At 40.8% G+C, this 22,515-nt stretch overlaps 1 protein-coding gene across 5 annotated transcripts in view; it reads left to right on the top strand.

Moving 5' to 3' along the window:
* Positions 1-22,515, top strand: part of LOC122563147 (MAM domain-containing protein 2-like) — a 139,977-nt gene that overhangs the window by 61,673 nt on the left and 55,789 nt on the right. For all 5 annotated transcript variants that reach the window (XM_043716635.1, XM_043716644.1, XM_043716627.1 and 2 more), the window contains 2 exons: positions 11,052-11,305; positions 18,765-18,858. In XM_043716635.1, the coding sequence (XP_043572570.1) occupies positions 11,052-11,305; positions 18,765-18,858 (348 nt within the window). The remainder of the gene's footprint in view (positions 1-11,051; positions 11,306-18,764; positions 18,859-22,515) is intronic.

Raw genomic sequence — 22,515 nt, 5'->3', positions numbered from 1 at the left:
TAAATTCCCAGGTCCTTAGCAATAAAAGCCAAATTCTACTTGTTGTCTTCATTACTTGTTGCATGCTAATATTTTAAGTACAATGCACAAGAAAATCCAGATGCACTTGTTTGGAGTCTCACTTCATTTAAATCATAATCTACCTTTTGATTCTTACGACCAAAATGCGTGACTTCACACTTTCATGCATTAAATTCCAGTTGCCAAGTTTTTGCCCACTTGTTCACCCTTCAAATCCCTTTTGCAGATTAGAGTCATCGAGTCATAGAGATGGAAACAGACCCTTCGGTCCAACTTGTCCAAGCCGACCAGATGTCCCAACCCCATCCAGTCCCACTTGCCAGCACCCGGCCCATATCCCTCCAAACCCTACCTATTCATATACCCATCCAGATGCCTTTTAAATGTTGTAATTGTACCAACCTCCACCACTTCATCTGGCAACTCATTCCATACAGGCACCACCCTCTGCGTTAAAAAGTTGCCCTTTGGGTACCTTTTAAATCTTTCCCCTCTCACTCTAAACCTATGTCCTCTAGTTCTGGACTCCCCCACCCCAGACATCGAAGGGTCTGTTTCCATGCTGTACATCTCTATTGATCCTATCCATGCCCCTAATGATTTTATAAACCTCTATAAAGTCACCCCTCAGCCTCCGGTGCTCCAGGGAAAACAGCCCCAGCCTGTTCAGCCTCTCCCTAGAGCTCAAATCCTCCAACCCTGGCAACATTCTTGAAAATCTTTTCTGAGCCCTTTCAAGTGTCACAGCATCCTTCCGATAGGAAGGAGACCAGCATTGCCATATTCCAAAAGTGGCCTAACTAATGTCCTGTACAGCCACAACATGACCTCCCAACTCCTGGACTCAATGCTCTGACCATTAAAGGAAAGCATACCAAATGCCTTCTTCACTATTCTATCTACCTGCAACTCTACTTTCAAGGAGCTATGAACCTGCACTCCAAGGTCTCCTTGTTCAGCAACACTCCCTAGGACCTTACCTTATAAGTGTATAAGTCCTGCTGAGATTTGCTTTCCCAAAATGCAACACTCGCATTTATCTAAATTAACCACCATCTGCCCCTCCTCAGCCCATTGGCCCATCTGGTTAAGATCCCGTTGTAATCTGAGGTAACCTTCTTCGCTGTCCACTACACCTCCAATTTTGGTGTCATCTGCAAACTTACTAACTGTACCTCTTATGCTCACATCCAAATCATTTATGTAAATGATGAAAAGAAGTGGACCCAGCACCGATCCTTGTGGCACTCCACTGGTCACAGGCCTGCAGTCTGAAAAACAACCCTCCACCACCACTCCCTGTCTTCCACGTTTGAACTACTTCTGTATCCAAATGGCTAGTTCTCCCTGTATTCCATGAGATCTAACCTTGCTAATAGATCTCGTATACCACTCTGCCCTCATCAATCCTCTTCGTTACTTCTTCAAAAAACTCAGTCAAGTTTGTGAGACATGATGTCCCACACACAAAGCCATGTTGACTATCCCTAAACAGTCCTTGCCTTTCCAAATTCTTGGAAATCCTGTCCCTCATGATTCCCTCCAACAATTTGTCTACCACTGACGTTAGGCTCACTGGTCTGTAGTTCCCTGGCTTGTCCTTACCACCTTTCTTAAATAGTGGCACCACGTTAGCCAACCTCCAGTCTTCCGGCACTTCAACTGTGACTAGCAATGATACAAGTATCTCAGCAAGAGGCCCAGCAATCACTTCCCTAGCTTCCCACAGAGTTCCAGGGTAAACCTGATCAGTTCCTGGGGATTTATCCACTTTTAAGCGTTTCAAGACATCCAGCACTTCCTCCTCTGTGATATGGACATATTTTCAAGGCTTTTTTAAAAAATAGATTAGATTCCCTACAGTGTGGAAACAGGTTCTTCGGCCCAACAAGTCCACACCGACCTTTGAAGAGTAACCCACCCAATTTCCCATTGACTAATGCACCTAACACAATGGGCAATTTAGCATGGCCAGTTCACCTGACCTGCAAATCTTTGGACAGTAGGAGGAAACCGGAGCACCTGGAGGAAACCCACGCAGACATGGGGAGAATGTGCAAACTCCACACAGACAGTCGCCCGAGGCTGGAATCGAACCAAGGACCCTGGTGCTGTGAGGCAGCAGTGCTAACCACTGAGCCACCTTGCCGCCAAAATACATTTTCAAATGTATTTTGGAAATCTCAGGTTTTTCAGGCTCCACATGGGATACTGTTTCCTCAATAAAGTTAAGGGTCAAGAAAATTGGTCAAACAGAAGCATTCTCTTCTGATTCCATTTTTGTATTTTGTCAGCAAATGTGGCAGTGTTACACTCTGCCTCCTCCTCCAGGTAATTCATAAAGATGGTAAATAATTGACATCCTGCTTCTGATTCACGAGTTACATCTTTCCAACCTAAAAAAGACCCATTAATCTCAACTCTATGTCTCCTGTATATTAACAAATCCTCAATCCATGCTAATATGTTACCCACAATACTGTGAGCTCCCATTATTCACAATAATCATTATGTGGTACCTTATCAAATGCCTTCTGGAAACCCAAATGCAATACATCTATCAGTTCACCTTCATCAACTCTGCCTATTGTATCCTCAAAGAACTGTGGCAAATTTGACAGCATGATTTCCCTTCACAAAATGATATTGGCTCTGTTTCATTTTGTTAAACTTTTCTAACTAACTTGCTATTTCTTTCTAGGTAATGGATTCTAACATTTCCCAATGACAGATGGTCAGACTAACTGGCTTATAGTTGCCTGCTTTTTCTCAGCCTCCCTGATGCAGGAGCCCCCCAAAAAAGTTGTTGATCTTTCAAAAGATTTTTTGCCAATTTACTTCCATATAATTTCTTTCCCTTTATATTAGTTTTTCGATCATCTGCAGCTGGTTCCTAAATGAAATGCCAATTCACCACTGCACTGATAGCACAGTACTGTTAATAAATATGCCCATGTGCTTTTTGCATGTTTTTCTAGAACTTTGAATACCCTTGAGTGTTGATTTCTGTGTCCTGGTCACACTGCAAGTATGTCTCTATAATTGCGATCAAATTATATTCATTTATTTCTATTTGTCCAATAAACTCTTCTAGTTATGAAACCATGCATGCAGATAAAAACGCTTAAGTTTTGATTCGTTTTGTGAATACTTCTTTTCTGGTTCAAGCATCTACAGGACTTTATTGTTTATATTTTCTGCCCCTCCCTGTCACACTTTTGCCTCTTTGTCATTTCTGCATCTCTCCTCTCTCTTGTTTCTTTTTGATTTTTTAATCTTCCCTTAAATTGGCTCCCTCCCACCCCAGTAATTAACTATCTCCAAACCTAGTTATATGATTCACTGGGATACCAAACCTAATGTGCTTTTAGTGAAGCCCAATCAAAAGATCCGCTCTCTGTTTCTCGAGTACTGGTACCAATTGGAACCTATTTCTCCCACACCAATCTTTCAGCCATTTATTTACCTTTCTAATCTGACTTACCCTCTGCCAATTTGCACATGGCTTATTACCTTTGAGATTCTGCTTTTTTTAATTTAGCCTTAAGATGCTCATAATCTGTCAGCAGAACCTCTTTCCTAATCCTACCTATGTCATTGGTACTTACATAGACCATGACACCTGGATCCTTCTCCTCCCATTCCAAGTTCCTCTCCAGTCCAGAAGGGATGTCCTGAACCCAGGTAGGCAACAAAGTCTTTGGGATACTCTGTCTTTTCTACAGAGGACAGCAACTTTTGTCCGAATTATGCCACACCCATTAACCGATACATTTCCCTTTCCATTGCACCCTATCTTGATGCTTTGGTCAGATTTTCCATCCTCCTTGCAGCCTGTGCCTTAGTCCACACCACGAACAAGAACTGGCTAAGAACTGCTAACTGTACATCCCAATATCTGCCTTACTGCAGTCACACTCTACTGTCTCTGACCATTGACAGCCCTAATGTAATTAATCTCAGGGCAGTGACTGTCTCCAGAGACCCACTGTTCAGGTCACCTTTCCCCTCCCTGATATGTCACAGTGTCCACAGCTCAGATTCTAGCTCAGCAACTCTGAGCCAACATTCTTTGTGTAGTCACTGCTTGCTGCAAACATGTAATTTGGCTGTTTAATATTTGAAAAGTGAACTTCCTAACTGTACTCTGCAGCTGTAATCATACCTAATGATTTAAACAACTTGTTCAATTGAAAAGACACAAAAGCGATACCTCTGTTTTTTTTTAGATTAGATTACTTACAGTTTGGAAACAGGCCCTTCGGCCCAACAAGTCCACACCGACCCGCCGAAGCGCAACCCACCCATACCCCTACATTTACCCCTTACCTAACACTACGGGCAATTTAGCATGGCCAGTTCACCTGACCTGCACATCTTTGGACTGTGAGAGGAAACCGGAGCACCCGGAAGAAACCCACGCAGACACGGGGAGAACATGCAAACTCCACACAGTCAGTCGCCTGAGGCGGGAATTGAACCCATGTCTCAGGTGCTGTGAGGCAGCAGTGCTAACCACTGTGCCACTGTGCCACCGTGCCGCCCACTGCAATCACCTAATTTCCTGTGATGTTATACTTCAGCTATGACAAAGTTAAAAATCACACAACACCAGGTTATAGTCCAACAGGTTTATTTGGAAGCACGAGCTTTCGAAGCACTGCTTCTTCACCACCTGGTGATGGATCAGCACTCTGAAAGTTAGTGCTTCCAAATAAACCTGTTGGATTATAACCAGGTGTTGTGTGATTTTTAATTTTGTCCACCCCAGTCCAACACCGGCATCTCCAATTCAGGTATGAGATAAGTTGAAGAAGCTATTTGCTTCTGCTTTATTTTAATTCCTGCTGTTGCTTCCCTTCACTTACCGACCCTTTCTCCCAGTCTGCTTCACTGTGGTGCTTACTCACTGCACACTCCTCCCAGTCCACTTCCCTGCTACTGCACATTCCTGCCAGTCATGTTTTATTTACTCTGAGCTCTGAACTAAACTTGAACTAAACAGTTCCAATAGGTCATAACTGGTATCTAATTTAGTCTGACTGTATGATCAACTGGTATCTGATCTGGTCTGACTGACCAGTCAAATTTCTTAATTGAGTTTCTACCTTGGAAGCAGGATCCTATTTTTGTGACAACCTTGATTAGATTAGATTCCCTACAGAGCTGAAACAGGCCATTTGGCCCAACAAGTCCACACCGATCCTCCGAAGAGTACACACCCAAACTCATTTCCCTACATTTACCCCTGACTAATGTACCTAACACTATGGGCAATTTAGCATGGTCAATTCACATGACCTGCACATCTTTGGATTGTGGGAGGTAACTGGAACACCCGGAGAAAACCCACACAGACATGGAGAGAATGTGCAAATTCCACACAGACAGTGTCCCGAGGCGGGAAATGACCCCGGGTGCCTGGTTCTGTGAGGCAGCAGTGCTAACTACTGAGCCACCATGCCCTCACCTGACTCTGTTTATTAAGATGCACTTCATCTGTTCTAAGTCAGGCTCTTGATCGATGGTCACTCCTAACTTGTTCTGCTTGATATCTAATCCTCTATATTTAAAGGCCCTTGAAGTTTTACTCCCAACCTTAAACTCCTTTTTATTGTATATATCTCACATTTTCACAACCTCGTCCTAAGAAATTATCAGTGTGGGTTGTAATGATGTCTGATGCTTTCCTCTCATGATACCAACCAAACATTACTTTTAACTGTATACAGCCCACTTCAAAGGACAGATCTAACTTCATGGATCATTCAACCCATAAATACACTTGTTTAATTTAGACCATTTCCCTTCTGTAGTGATTGGAACCAGATAGATCTTATTGACGTCGAGTTCCTTGATTGGGATGGTTAACCTATATCAATAGGGGAGCCACGACTGACAGATATAAACAGGGAATTTAGAATCTCCTCACTTCAGGGATTGTCTCTGAACTGGCTGGCTACAGCCAGTGTACTCCGCTGGGTGACTTAGTGATTGGATAGTGGCCTCTGTGCAATTATTTTACCTTCTGTCTCCAACTTCTTTAACTGGCTTCAAAAACATCTCCATTTGAAAGATTTCCCCTTGCAAAAATAGTGTTTTTATATTATTTGCAGGAATATTTTGTGAAGACTGAAAAAAAATCTTCAGACTTGCTTTTCTTACTGTATGGGAATTGACTCTAATAATTTGAACACCAAGTTTCTCTCAGAAATCACTAATCTGCCTTTGCCCTTTTGTGTACTGTCAGGAAGCACTTTTTGTTGATGCATATCCGTCTGTGTGATAACCCTGCCTGCCCTGCACTTCAGTGTATAGACCAAATTCCTTCACACTTTCCAACTCTTTGTTTGATATCCTTTGTCAACTTATCTTCTATGTTGTTAGAAGCAACTAAACCACAATAATAAGGGCTTCTATTTCTTGTGGTATTCCTGACCTGTATTTGATCTTATGAAACTACAACCTCTAATTGTCTGCCTATTTTGTTCTAGACTACGTCAAGATCTGCCCATCCTACGATGTGAGTTCCTTTTGCCAGTCTGTGGTATTTTCCTAGGCCAACTCCACTTTCAGAATTCGTCCTGTGAATCCTGGCTTTCCATACTTTTACACCATTAATCCAATCTATAGATCGTGCCTCCTATCCTTCACTTTCTACATTTAGCCAATCTTTGTATTTGCCGATGGCTTTCCCTGTCCTCTCTGAAATGGTGACAGTCTCCATTCACCAGCCCCTTCTGGAATTAATCTATCAAATGTTAGCAGTTGTCCAGTGGAACAAATAGCCTTAATGTGTTCTTCAATATCACTATATCCATTTTTAATCTGTCAGAATCTACTCCTTGTCATTGTCCAACAAATGTGTAAGCAAATTCCAAGATGCCTCATCACTATTACTCGTTGGGCTCTGCAAATGCTCAATCAGTGCCAATTAACTTTGAGGAATGTACTCCAACAGTTTGATTGCCATCTTATAAAATTATTGCTTTTCCAACACTATCTCAAAGGTGGCCCAAACGTTTCAGCTGTCACCGCCCTTGTCTTTTGTAATGTACCTATGACCCCTGGATTAATTTATTTGAAAAAGCTTTTTAGTTTTGATGACTTTCCATGATGCTGGAAAGCTTGCCAAATTTTCTGAAACCTCAGACTTCATGAAAGCCCTTCTCCCTGCATGAAAAGCATTCAGGTGCTCATACAAAGTGGAGCACATTATAATCCCTTCCCACGCTGAGGGATGATCATTTATTACTGAAGGAATTTTTTGGATTTTGCACAAAAACAAATTGATATGGATAATAGCCCTCAAATATTTGCAGTGAGTTATTTGCATGGACTACCCATGCCAGGACAGATGTTAGTTGAGTACTTGTTTGCTAAGGTTTTATGAAGCATCTCTATTATTGCATGATTCTTTGTATAAACTCCATTACTAAAGAGGCTTTCTGCTGCTGTATTCATTATGACAATGTTCATATTTTCACATATCATTGGCAAATTCCTCCTCCTGTTAGTTTAGAATTTAACTGGGTCCTTATGCAATTCTTCAGCATCTTGTCCACAATCATCTTTTTCTTTGCAAGTTATAGTTATAGACTGACTAAATGTTGTTGCCAAAATCTCATTGCCGTGCAGATGAAAATATTTGTATCCTTTATCCCATATCTTAAAGTGCATTGCTAAAACATAATTAAAATCTCTTGCTAACGGTAGATTCACTACCAAGCGTGATAGTGTCTTTCCTTTTTTTTTACGTGTTTCTTATGTATTATTCCTCTATCTATAAGTTTGATATACTCCTTGTCCCTTACTGCTGCATCATTCAATAGGACTGTTTGACCTGTGAAAATCTGTAGGGGCAAACTGCTGATGTAGTACTGAAGCAATTAGCTTTGGCTTCTATATCCCTTGATGTAATACTATAAGATTTTTATTACATACGTTGGGTATCATTAAAGGGAGACAGTAATGTGATAAATTGAAATCTACAGTTTTTACAAAAACAGTTGTCTTGCCATGTTCCATATCTAGTTTGGTTTGAGCCTTTTCTAAACAGAATGTTCAAAAGTTAGGGGACTGAAATGATACATCTATGCTGTAAAGAAATTATTTTACATGGAATTGCTACCTTGTTCATTGATTTTAGTGTGTTGTTATCCCTGCACCTGGAGCACATAGAACTCTCTAATTCCTTAACCTTACTTTGGTCCTTGTTATTTAGAGAATCTGGATATTGTGTCAACTAATCCACTCCACACACTGTGTATGCACATCCACTGTTCAACACAGCACAGTTGAATGCATTTGCAACTATTTGTTACTGGACTGAAGCTGTTTGCGACCAGTGCAATTCCTCCTGCCTGATCAGCATCACCCTAACCTCCTTCTGAAACTTCTGTGCTGTCTGTTATTTGGACAATCTTGTTATTCCATTTGGGGCAACTGTATGATGACATTTAGAGTTACAAATGAAACACCTATTGACCATTCCTGAAATTCATTTAACAGTTTCCCAGTTCCTGATGTATCCCATAAATAGCAGAGATGTACCTCATATCACTCCTTTTGGTTATATTTTTTCTTTCTTATTGACAGTTGTGCCCCATATCTGGATGGTTGTGAAATGTCACTGCGATTGAATCCTGCATTCTTTGCGTTATTGCTAAATATCCCAAGGTGCCATAAAAGCTGCTGGCAATTAATTTTCTGAGGAATGTGTTAAAGGCTTCTGACATCTTTTTCAACAGCCTGTTCTTTCTGATAAACTAACTCCATATTATACCAGGATTCTATCCACACATTTAACCCTTAACATTGTCCAAAATTTTAAGGGCAAGCTTTGAGTTGGCAATCTTCTGTAACTTTTGCAAACCTGCAAATAACCTGTGAAATTCCATTATATATTCTTCTATGAAATATCCAGCCTTTTTCTCATCATACCTCATATTCATTTAGTATATTACCTTTCTTCTAAATTTTGTCTATAATTTTAATAGAATTTCAAAACTAACCTATGTCCAATTGGTGATCCTTTAGCTCAGACAGTACTTTAAATATGATCTTACTCCTCGGAGGAAGCGACAGTGTCATGATCACCCTGTTTTTGTTTTCATAGTGAAGATGTTATCTTTGTCTAAATATCCCCTTAATTTTTCTGTTGATCATGAGTTTCAACTTACAAAACATATCCTGACATTTTGTAATTGGTTTTAGCCATTTTTCTCCAAAGTAACTTTGATTACAAACTTCTGTTTGAAATAAACCTTTGTTTCTGAAGTCCATCTTTAGACATACTAAAGATTAACGTGGTGGTAGAGCCAGTAAGGGGTACACATGAAGCAGGTGATGACAACAAAATGACAAAAATACTAATGATTACATTGCCTCAGTGTTTTCAATGGAAACAAACGGTCAGAAGAGGTATATAAAGGATTTGCTAGAAAGAGACATGATGTGAAAACGTTTTGTCTTCACTGGTGAGGTATGAGCATTTGAAACTTGACATTCTTGCATTTGTTCTGATGAGTGTAAGATGCAAGTTTTGGCAACATGATCCTCTCTTCAGCAAGATGCAGATCGCAAATAATATAACGTTTTTAAAATAGAAAGGAAGGCAATCAAAGGTAGAGGAATCAAACTTGGAGGATAAAACTGCCTGCTTAAGATGGATTGCATCATGTGAACAGCATGAAAAAAAACATTTTTCACAGGAATTGGTGCAGGAACCATCTTGTTCACCAGTTACAGTAATGATTTAGCCTCAGGAATCAGAAATACAATGTCAAAATTTGAGAAATGAAAGAAGGATATGTTGATTGAGTTAAGGAGGGGTGGAAGGAAGCTAGCGTGGATATGATAGACTAAATGGCCTCTTTCTTTGCTGTAAATGTTTTGTAACACTTTGTCATTGACATGAGGAGACAGTTAAGATATAGACCAGCCATAATCTAAGAGATTAAAATGGACTCGAGGGAATGACTGACTGCCTGCTGTTCCAATGTTTCATACTTGTCACTGGACTGAAAGCAATAAATCTATTTCTCTCTCCACAGATGCTGAGTTCCTCTGACATTTTCTGTTTTGGTGTTGGATTTCCAACATCTGCAGTTCTCTGTTATAGTTATATCTGTGACATTGATTTCATCAGAATTTATGGCCACAGCAGGACAGATTTTCACGGAATCACCCAATTTTAAGACTTGCACTACATATATTAGAGAAAGGGCAATTTTCATTTTCCTTTACTCAGAAAAGCTGGGCTTGCTATTCATACAGCAAACAGGTTGGGGAGGTTCAAAATTCTGAATAAGAGGGGAGTTGTTTCCACTGGCAGAAGGACACATGTTGGTGAAGGAATTAAAGGATAGTTCTGAAAGGCAGTGCAAACCTGAAAGGATTGTAAAAGGAGATTCAATAGAAACTTGCAAGAAGATCAGAAAATTGCAGGCTGATTGAAACTAATTGGATAAGTTTTGAAGAACCAGCTCAGGTATAGTGAGTTGAATGCCCACCTTCTGCATTGTTCCATTCTTATTGGAATCTATGGAAAACCTTTTCCATTGTAATCTGACTCCCTCTCCTTGTTCTTGTATATTAAACTACTGAGTAATGGTGCTCTGTTAATTGTCATTCAGGGAGTCCAGGTTGCTGTGGAAACCATGTACTTTTACATGCATATTATAGCCTGGAGTGATGAGTTATGATGGTAGAGACTCCAAATTGCTTCCCATAACATTGCTGACCAGGAATCTCTCCTTTGGTCACTACCTACCATTGGTGTATGTTGAAATGAGTTACAAGTTGACACTCAATCTATTTCCATGTGCAATGAAGGCATTTTCCATGCCCATCGAGTCTGGGATTGGACTTAACCCTGAGTTTCTGTCTCAGAGGCAGGACACCACCCATTGCATCACAAAACCACCAAACTACTGATTGGAGAATCTATATATTTTTGTAGCAAAGTAAATATATCTTATTATCAGGACTATTAAATGATCCACTTTACATTAGCATTGTTCTTTCAGGTCACTATATGTACGTTGATGCTATTTACACCACAAGTTTACATGAAGTGGCTCAGTTAATGTCACCGGTGACAACTTTCGCCCTATTGGGATGCCTGTCCTTCTTCTACCAACTTGAACAGACGCGATCCAACTTATTTGTTGTCTATACCAAGGACAGAATGGGACATTATGAGGAGGTGTGGAGGGCAAATAAGTCTACACACAGTTGGACCCCAGTAAAAGTGAATATTAAAGCAGCGCATCCATTTCAGGTAAATATTTCTATTATGCAATAAGAATTCATAATGACATAGCATATCAAACTATGAAACAGTGGAAGTCGAAAGAAATTTGAGAGTACAGGTTGATTAATCATTAGAATGAAATAAAATTGGTAAGTCAATGGATATTGAAAATAATCCAGGAAAAGCTAATGAAATGCTGGTTTTTATAGCTAGAGAAATTGTATACAAGCAGATAGAAGCTATACTTCCATTTTAGGAAACCCTGGTTAGATCACATCTTCTATATGTAGGCTGTTCTGGATGTCACATCAGGTGAAGGACATGTTGGGCTTGGATGGAGTGCCATGCTGATTTACCAAAATGATACCTGACCACTAAAGATCAAGCTACATTAAGGTATTGAACAACAGTAGCAGCAACAGCTACTCATATTTTGATACTGCCTTCAGCACAATGAAGCATTCCAATGTGCTTCATGTGCGCTTCCTGGAGCACCATGGAACAGAGAATAATCACAACACAAACTGTGGTTCAGCAACCCTCAATTAATCAAAGATTCTACTGGAGGTGAAGTAGAGGTAACTAGATCAAAGTTTAAGGTATTAATGGCACCATACAGTTAGAAATAAAGTATTTCCATTAGTTGGGGAATCTGGGCAAGAGGATAGAGTCTGACATTTAGACCCAGACTTTTCAGGAGTGAAATTAGGAAACAATTTGACATAAGGGTTGGCAGAAAGTTACTTGTAAATAAAAGCTGAGATGAACTTATTTGCTAATTTTAAATCTGAGATTGAAAGATATTTGTTATCCCAAGGTATTAATGGATAGTTGGAAAGGAGTTCAGTTTCATTAAACGATGAACAATCTTAAGGGGTAAAATTGTCTTGTCTTGACCCTACGTTCATGCAATTCCATCTCATCAAATCCTTTCCAAATCTTAAAGACATCTTTTAAAGACACCCAGCCTGCTCAACCTTTTCCATTAAGCATAGAACCTCTCAGTTCAGGCCATATTCTTGTAATTCTTATTTTTTTGTACCTTCATTAATGATTCTGTATCTTTTTAGATAAATGCAGAACAGAGCTGTGCAGAGAGCTCCAAGTGTGGCCTACATGATAATCTGATTTCTTCAGAATTGGCATAAATAAACATGAGAATAACATAAGATGGGTGGCATGGTGGCACAGTGGTTAGCACTGCTGCCTCAGCGCCAGAGACCCGGGTTCAATTCCCGCCTCAGGAGACTGACTGTGTGGAGCTTGCACATTCTCCCCATGTCTGCGTGGGTTTCCTCCGGGTGCTCCGGTTTCCTCCCACAGTCCAAAGATGTGCAGGTCAGGTGAATTGGCCATGCTAAATTGCCCGTAGTGTTAGGTAAGGGGTAAATGTAGGGGTATGGGTGGGTTGCGCTTCGGCGGGGCGGTGTGGACTTGTTGGGCCGAAGGGCCTGTTTCCACACTGTAAGTAATCTAATCTAATCTAATAAGATATTACAATGGGTTCTATAACAACTATGACTTATTTGTTACATATTTATTTATTGTTCTCTTTTTGACGTGGAACCAGTTTAGGATTTTGCTTTTTTTATTTCAAATTTAGGGTCATTGGGATTATTTTTGCATGTTTACTTTCATACCATTTTTTAACATCCAAAAGGTATTTTAAGTTCCTTCGTTTTCTGCCTTGAAACACTCAACTGGCAAAATGTGATTTTTTTTTTCTCTCCGGAATGTGTTGGGATGACTGCAGAGTTGGTGCATGAGAGAAGCCATCTGGTGTCTCAGGCAATCGTATATATATTACATGTCAAGCTTTTCAGCAAAAGAAAATAAAACACTAAGGGAGATATTTAGATCATGAACTCAGTGTTTCCATAATGAGGGATAGATTTTGGATGGGCTGCTTGGAATGACTAAAATGGAAGAATTCAGAAGAGAGCACTTTCCAGAAATGATGGTTACTTATAAAGACTTTTCCATTCAAGCAGAGCTGTTTGTAATGGATACTCTGAAGTGACTGTTTGTTTATGTGAGAATAGAAAGAGCTTCATTTGGGATCATACAATAATATTGAATGGCTGTGCTGATTGAAATCTATCAATTTTGCTTATATGATTGGGCTTTCACCCACATATTCATGTTTCATGGCGTTAACTTGTGTTAGTGACTACACTAATGTAATGCCAATGGCAAAGATGGGACCTCCTATCACATGAAATTGTGGAATTTTACTGCATTGGAAGACCCCATTTGTACTTTTTTGGTTGTCTGATGGAATTACATACTTAGTCCTCTTCCCTTATGCATTGCATGTACTTTTTGTTTTGCAAATATTTATTCTGTTCCCTTTTAAAAGCGATTATGTTGAACATTCCATCCTTGCAGAACTCTCCAAGGGCAACTTTTCACACTTATCTTATCAGAACCTCTCATGAGTTTTGAACATTGTTTTTTTCTTCCATTATCTCATTTTTAAAAAAAGACTTCCACTTATTTAGGACCCCATTCAATAACAAAGCCTTTCTTCTCTTGTCCCACCTTCCTGAATATCTTCTGCACTCTCTCCATGTGCATTGATATCTTGACATCTTTCCTAATTTAAGCTACTCACAATTGGATATAATAGCTCCTGGAGCAGATAGGGAAAGGCAGACATAGAGGTGAGTGGTGACGATATGTTTGAGCATCAGAAAGATGGGAAGATTTGGAACAGAGAATAGTATTGTATCAAAAGGATACAGGAACTGCTGTGCCAAAAACAAGGGAGCCAGTTAGGCTAATTTGAGGGTGGGGGAGGACAGGTGAGAAATCTCAATAAGGGGAGCTGGAGATAACATGGATGAAAAGTTTAGGGAGAGACTCAACATTGAGGGGCAGAGAAGGATTGTGCAGCTGAACAGATAGACTTACATATTTGGGTTGAAGAAATCCATTGATTCCCCAGAAGTTAGTGAAGGTGAGAATGAAATGACCAAAGAAAGGCGTCCTGGAAGAGTGTTACACAACAAAGAGGTCATGGGGTGGCCTGACTTCTCATACACCTGGAACAACTGGAAGTTTTAGCTGAGGGGTTTGAGGCACAGTATTACTTGTCATGTGTGACAGAATTGAGAGTGAATGGATGCATTGTCAGATGCATACATAAAAGTTTGCAGCAATCTAACTTGGTTGAAGAATGATAAACAGAGAGATCACTCAAGTCATTGTGCCTATGCTTGCTCTTTTAAAGAGCTTTCCAATTATCTTCATTCCATTGTTGTTTCCCCAGAGCCCTCTGCTTCCAATTTTATCCAATTTATTTATTTATCCAATTTCCTGTTGAAAGTTATCATTGAATCTACTTGCACTTCTTTTTGAGGCAATATGTTCCAGATCATAACAAACTTGTTGTGAGAAAGGGAAAACATTTGTTCTTGTTCTTTTGCCAATTCCCTTAAATCTGTGTCCTTTAACTATCAACCATTCTGTCAAAGGATGCAGTTTCTCCTTTGTCTAAACTGGACAATTTGAACACATCTATCAAATCACCTCTTGACTTTCTCTGCTCCAATGAGAACAATCCCTACTTCTCCACATTCTTCATGGAACTGAAGTCCCTCATCCCTGGTAGTTAAAGGTTACGGAAGAGAGGGTGGTGACTTTTCCTTGAGTGAATTGCAAGAGTGGGTGACATTGATTTGGGGGGAAGAACATAGGAACATTGGAAAAGAAGTAGGCCATTTAGCCTCTCCAAGCCTGCTCTGCCGTTCAATAGATTTATGGCTGGTCTCTTGCCTAATTCCATATGCCTTGATATTCTCCCTTAATAAGAATTTGTCAATCTCAGATTTAAATTTAACAATTGATTTAGCATTGACTACTATTTGAGGAAGAGAGTTCCAAACCTCCACTACTCTTTGCATGCTTTCTTACATCTCTCTTGAATGGCCTGGCCCTAATTCTTAGACTCTGCCCCCGGTTCTAGAATCTTCAACTAATGGAAATAATTTCTCTTTATCTCTCCCGTCTTTCCTTGTCAATGTCCTGAAGACCTCAATTAGATTAGCCCTTAACCTTCTACATTTTAGAGAATAAAGACCCAAATTTGTATAATCTCTTCTCATAACTTAACCCCAGAAGTTCAGTTATCATCCTTGCAAGTCTGCATTGATCTCCCTCCAGGGTCAAAACATCCTTTCTATGATATGGTAACCAAATCTACTCACTGTACTCTCAGTGGGGGTCTCACAAGGGTTTTGTATATCTGCAGCATATCATCTACATCCTTATACTCCAGACTTTTAGATATGAGGACCAGCATTCCATTAGCCTTTTGGACTAGTTTATGTGCCTGTTCATGGCATGTTAAAGAGCTATGTACCTGATCACCCAAATCTCATTGGACATCCACTGCATGTGAATTTTTGCCTTCTTAAAAATAAAAGTCTGATCTCTCTATTTTCGGTCTGAAATGGATAACCTCACACTTGCTTATATTAAAATCCATTGGCCACAGCTTTGCCCATTCACTTAATCTATCAAAATGCTGTTGTAATTTTACGCTGTCATCAACGCCATCTACAATGCTGTCCATTTGTGTGTCATCAAAAACTTTGACGTTTTATGCCATTATCCAAGTCACTAATGAATATTGTGAATAATTGAGGCCCCAGCCCATATCCCTGTGGAATACCACTAGTCACATCCTACCAATTTGAGTACTTCCCCATTATTCCATCTCTCTGATTCCCACCAGTCAACCTATCATTTCCTATGATTTGCCCTCAATTCTGTGGCCTTCCTCCTTAGGTAACAGTCTCTTGCGTGAAACTTTCTCAAAAGTCTTCTATTAGTCCATGTAAATAACATTCATTGACTTACATCTGTCCACCACCTTTGTCAGCTCTTCAAAAAACTGACATTTGTTAACTATTAATTATTACTTATTAATTTTTTTGCCAGTCCTTGTTTCCAGGTTATTTGAGCTATGCTTTTTTACAAATTTCAAGACATTTCCCTCCTGCCTTGGTTTCATTTGATTGTTCTTTCTCCCTTACCAGTTTTCAGTGGGCCTCTTTATTCTCTGGTCACTGCTTCCCGGATTATATTTGCTGTTGTATTTAACCTGATTGTCCCACTTTGCAGATTGTAGAATTGTCACAATGTGCAGAGAGGTCATTGGCCCATCATGTCTACAACAGTTCTCCGAGTGTTTTAATTTTGTGCTAATCTCCTGACCAACCCTGCACATTGCTGCTATCTAAATAATCACCCAGTACTCTCTTGAATACCTCAACTGAACCTACCTCTACCAAATTTCCAGGCAGTGCATTTCAGGTTCAAATTATTTGCAGCATTTTCTTACCTTGCATTTACATTTCTTTGAAAAACGCTTTAAAATTAAATCCTCTGTTCTCAATCCATTCAAAAGTGGAAACCGTTTCTTTCTGTCTGTACAGACTTTTCATGATTTCATAGCATCGCAACACCAGTTTGCGTTTAAATAGCAGCACAAATGTGGCAAAACAGGTAAATGCCTCCAAGTGCTCTTTAGGAGCAATGATCAAATGATATCCAGAGATGTGCACGTTGGGTGGATTTGGCAGGCTAAATTACCCCATAATGTCCAGGCATGTGTAGATTATGTGGATTAGCCATGGGATATGCAGAGTTATGGGGATGGGATGGGTCAGGATGGGATGCTCTTCAGAGGGTCAGTGTGGACTCGATGGGCTGAATGGCCTGCTTCCACACCATAGGGATCGTATGATTCCACATTTGGAGATTATATGCAGATGACCATATGCTTGGTCAAAGAGTCAGGTATAAAACATGCCTAAGGAGGAAAGAGGGCTGGAGAGGTTTAGGGAGAAGAGAGGGCTGGAGAGGTGTAGGGAAGGAGTTCCAGACCTTTGAGTTTAGATTACATTACATTACAGTGTGGAAACAGGCCCTTCGGCCCAACAAGTCCACACCGACCCGCCGAAGCGCAACCCACCCATGCCCCTACATTTACCCCTTACCTAACACTACGAGCAATTTAGCATGGCCAATTCACCTGACCTGCACATCTTTGGACTGTGGGAGGAAACCGGAGCACCCGGAGGAAACCCACGCAGACACGGGGAGAATGTACAAACTCCACACAGTCAGTCGCCTGAGGCGGGAATTGAACTCGGGTCTCAGGCGCTGTGAGGCAGCAGTGCTAACCATTGTGCCACCGTGCCGCCCGCAGAAGATGTTGGGATATGTGTGAGAATGCAGAATCAGAGGAGTTCACGGACCCACTTATGAGCAACACTAAAACTAAATGCCAAAAAATATAAGATAGTCACTACCAAATTTAATAGGGAATTCAGGAGAACTCCCTTTAACCACAATGTGGAATTCACTATCACAACAAATAATTGCAGGGATGCATTTAAGAAAATAATAGATATACACATGAGAGAGAATTGCAGGATATATGGGGATATGGCACGGTGAAGAGTGGAAAGAAGTTGATGTGGAACACATACATTGCTGGAGACAATGGTCTATTCCTGTGCTGTTGGTTCGATATGATCATGACCTGTATCAACATATGCCCCCAGCACACCAGTTTTCTGGCAATAATTTGTGAATGTCTCAGAAGGAAAAGCTAATAAAGCTGGCAAATGAAACATATTGGTCTGCATTGCCATGTTCTTCACATTGGAGTATCAGTGAGTCCAGTATGTTTAGTTACATTTATTGTTGTCACAATGCTCTGGAACTTTTAATAGTTTAATCATTTTAACCTCTCCTTCAGCGTTGTGTGTTTTTCTTTACATTCCTTGCTGTGCACAACCTGGCAGTGGTACTAACAATGCAATAGTTTGAACTTTGTAGCAACTTTCATGACCTCACGATCTCCCAAAGAGTTTCACAGAAAATAAAGTACTTTTGAAGTGTCGTCACTGTTGGATTGCGTTCAGAACCCAATGTGTGGAATTTTGTGTTCCTGACAATGTAACACAGTGACACACTGACGGAGTCATAGAGCACAGAAGAGTCCCTTCAGTCACCTCTTTATCTCCCCCTTCATTTTAGTTAATCCCTCCCAATATTTAGATAATGTGTGGGACATCATCTTTATTCCCTATTATCTTGATATCTGCCTGTAACTGGGTTTGTCAATTCTGGCTGGAAGTAATGATGGAAATTTTATAGCGTGACTCACAATAACTCTTGAGGTATTCCTTTAAGGGGATGTATCTTGAGCTGCTGCTGTCCACTATTCACCATGTGACAGGACGAAATGTATAAATCCATGTAGTCTATTTATATCCAGTTTATGTCGTCTGCTATGACCATGTGGAAAATAAGGACAGCAGTGTTTAAAGGTCACCTGAGCAAAGTCCCCACATGGTGTCCCTCATTTCCAGGTTTCGCCATATGTGTGAAATCAAAAACTAAAATCATGTCTCAAATGTTCTAGCCTCCCCTCAACTCATTGTTCTGGATTATGTGATTGGTTTTCCAGATCGTGTTTGAAGTTGCATTCAGCAGCACAAAAGGAGGTTATGCCGCCTTGGATGATATTTATTTTTCCTCACAGTTTTGTGACAATAAAACAGGTGAGCATCTCCATTTTCTGCCTTAATTGAGTAATTTGTACATAAGTTACCTTAACAAAAACCAAACGAACAGTGGATGCTGGAAATCAGAAACAAAAACAGAAATTGCTGGAAAAGCTCAGCAGGTCTGGCAGCATCTGTGGAGGGAAATCAGAGTTAACGGTTCGGGTTGAGTGACCCTTCCTCAGAACTGATGGTAGCTAGGAAAAACTATTAGTGGCTAACAATGGGTTGTGTGTAATAGCAGATAATATGGTAGCAGGACCTGGTGTGTAGGGGTTGGGATAAGGACATGGGAGAAGGTGCCTCAAACCCTAAAGCCGTTGAACTCAATATTAAGTCTAGAAGACTGTAGAGTTTCCAAGTGGAAAAATGAGATACTGTTTATCCAGTTTGCACTGAGCTTCCCTGGAGAACTGCAGCAAGCCTGAGCCAGCGATGTTGGCCAGGGAACAAGATGGTGTATTGAAATAGCATCTTCTCCCATGTCCTTACCGTACCCTCCACAGGCTTTGTTAGCACATGGTCTGCTATTACACACAGCCCATTGTTAGCCACTAACAGGCCTCATTAGCAGTCATTCATTCTCCTACGCTGACCATTATCCACTCGTTTGTCTGTCCACCAGTTTCTTCTCTCTCTGGGCTCTATCTCCACCTTGTTTATTCCTGACCCCCTCCTCTGACCATATCTTCTGCATAAAAATAAACTTTCTCCTAGCCACCATCAGTTCTGAAGAAGGATCATTGAACCTGAAACGTTAACTTTGGTATCCCGCCAAGATGCTGCCAGACCTTTAGATTAGATTCCCTACAGTATGGAAACAGGCCCTTCAGCCCAACAAGTCCACACTGACCCTCCGAAGAGTAACCCACCCAGACCCACTTCCCTCTGACTAATGCACCTAACACTATGGGCAATTTAGCATGGGCAATTCACCTGACCTGCACACCTTTGGACTGTGGGGGAAACCCACACAGACAAGGGGAGAATGTACAAACTCCACACAGACAGTCGGCCGAGGCTGGAATCGAACCTGGGATCCTGGTGCTGTGAGGCAACAGTGCTAACCACTGAGCCACTGGAGTTTTTCCAGCAGTTTCTGTATAAGTTACCATAAGCTTGTCTCCTGACAAAGGCATTTGTGTGGCAATTTATCTTCAGTAATATGATGAGTATGAAAGCAATATTGAGATTGGTCACGATGAAGGCATGTGCATTTACAGGAGTAGAGTGTACAATATTGAAGAAATAGTTGTTATTGGACCCAATTAAATCCACCTTAAGATTGAATAGACAAATCATCACCACTAATTAATGATCTGTCCCTCTGGAGACAGCTGCAACTGAGTCAGGAAGAAGGGGAGAATTTCAGAAGTAATGTAAAACAGAATTCCAAATGTGTAGTGGTAGTATTCCTACCACTGGTCCAGGAGGCCCAGGTTCATATCCCACCTGTTCTAGAGATATGTCTTAATATCTCTGAACAAGTTGCATAGAAAATATTCAAATTTGCACACAATCCCTGCTCAATGTTGAGGTGATTTATTATAGTCAGGAAATTGAAGAGGTTCGATAGCCAAACTTCAGCTGGGCTGTTCTGGTGAAGAGTCACTAGACTCAATGTTAATTCTGCTTTTTCTCCAGAGGTGCTGCCAGAGCTTCACTAGCAATTTCTGATTTTGTCTGAGATCTCCAGCATCCATATCCCTTTGTTTTATTTAAGCTTCAGGTGGAATTAGTCAGTTTTTCATGCCATTCTGTGTCCTTAGAGGCATTGGCTAAAGCTGCCTATCTTCCAGCTGCCATACCAACACCTTCCAACTCAATAAACCATGTTATGATCTCAGCTGGTGGTAATACTGGACTGGTCAGATCACATGGAAAACTGCCTTGATACATTAAACATGTTATCTTTGCAGTTTGGTTACAGTGGTCAGCCACTAAACATATTCACACAAAGCTGCAAATGTTATTTTCACAGAAGAACACAAGTTTATCATATAAAAGATATATATAAGACAGTTTTGAAAGGTTTTAATATAAACAGCAAAAATAAAGAATAATCTCTTTTCCCAACAATATCTATTTACAGATATTCAATCCCAATCAATATCACTCGTATTACAATGCAGTATTACAACTTGAAGATTTTTTGTCTCATCTGATTTTATACAGTTCTGATGGCTTATTCATATTTCCAACTCTTGAGGACCTGGATTCCTTTGCAGGATTCACAGCAACAACATTTCTGCAAACTAAACTCTTTCAGCCTGGACACTTCTTAAAAACTCTATTTCTGCTCTGCCAAAATGAAACTGTTCTTCTACCAATGCTCACTGTTGAGTCTCACATATAAAGACTGGCTATCTTTTAGAAACCATATTGTTTTGAGGGATGTGAGACTCACTGGCAAGTCCAACATTTGCTGCCTGTCCCTAATTGCCCTGGAACCGAACAGCTTGCTACGCCATTTGAGTGTATTTTAGAGTCAGCCGCATTTATAGAGTCATCAAGTTATACAGCACAGAAACAGACCCTTCAGTCCAGCTCGTCCATGCCAACTGGATATCCTAAACTGATCCAGTCTCATTTGCCACCATATAGCCCATATCCCTCTAAACCCTTCCTTATTATGTCACCATCCAGATGCCTTTTAAATGCTGTGGTTGTATCCATCTCCATCACTTCGTCTGGCAGCTTGTTCCATACACGCACCACCCTCCACATGAAAAAGTTGGCCCTTAGGTCTGTTTTAAATCTTTCCCTTCTCACCTTAAACCTATGCCCTCTAGTTTTGGACTCTCCCACCGAGGGAAAAAGACCTTGGCTTTTCACTCTATCCCTACCCCTCATGATCTTATAAACCTGCGTAACATCACTCCTCAGCCTGTGGGTCTCAAACCACACGTGGGCCAGACAAGGTGGAGGTGGCAGATTTGCTTCCCTGGAGGACATTAATGTACCAGGTATGATGATCAACTGTAGTTCTAGCATTTGCCATCACTGAAATTGACTTCTAATTCCAGATTGTTTTATAAATTAAATGTAAATTACACCAGATGCCTTGGTCAGATTTGAAACCATGAGCTTGGGGTCTCTGAATTCCTCTCTGCCCCACCGAACTCATCTCAGCCTGCTCCTGCCCCACCGAACTCATCTCTGCATACTTTGACACTGTCCTGTCCCCCTTAGTCCAAGAACTCCCCACCTATGTTCGGGATACCACCCACGCCCTCCACCTCCTCTATGATTTTCGCTTTACTGGCCCCCAATGCCTTATCTTCACAATGGACATCCAGTCCCTATACACTGCCATCCCCCATCATGAAGGCTTCCAAGCCCTCAGCTTCTTCCTCTCCCACCAACCCAACCAGTACCCTTCCACTGACACCCTCCTTTGACTGACTGAACTGGTCCTCACTCTTAACAACTTCTCCTTCCAATCCTCCCACTTCCTCCAAACCAAAGGAGTAGCCATGGGCACCCGCATGGGCCCTAGCTATGCCTGCCTCTTCGTAGGATATGTGGAACAGTCCATCTTCCGCAGCTACACGGGCACCAGCCCCCACCTTTTCCTCCGCTACATTGATGACTGTATCAGCACTACCTCGTGCTCCCGCGAGGAGGTTGAACAGTTCATCCACTTTACTAACA

The sequence above is a fragment of the Chiloscyllium plagiosum genome, chromosome 2 (genome assembly GCF_004010195.1).
Source record: "Chiloscyllium plagiosum isolate BGI_BamShark_2017 chromosome 2, ASM401019v2, whole genome shotgun sequence".
Taxonomy (NCBI): domain Eukaryota; kingdom Metazoa; phylum Chordata; class Chondrichthyes; order Orectolobiformes; family Hemiscylliidae; genus Chiloscyllium; species Chiloscyllium plagiosum.
This window is presented reverse-complemented; position numbering and strand designations above follow the sequence as displayed.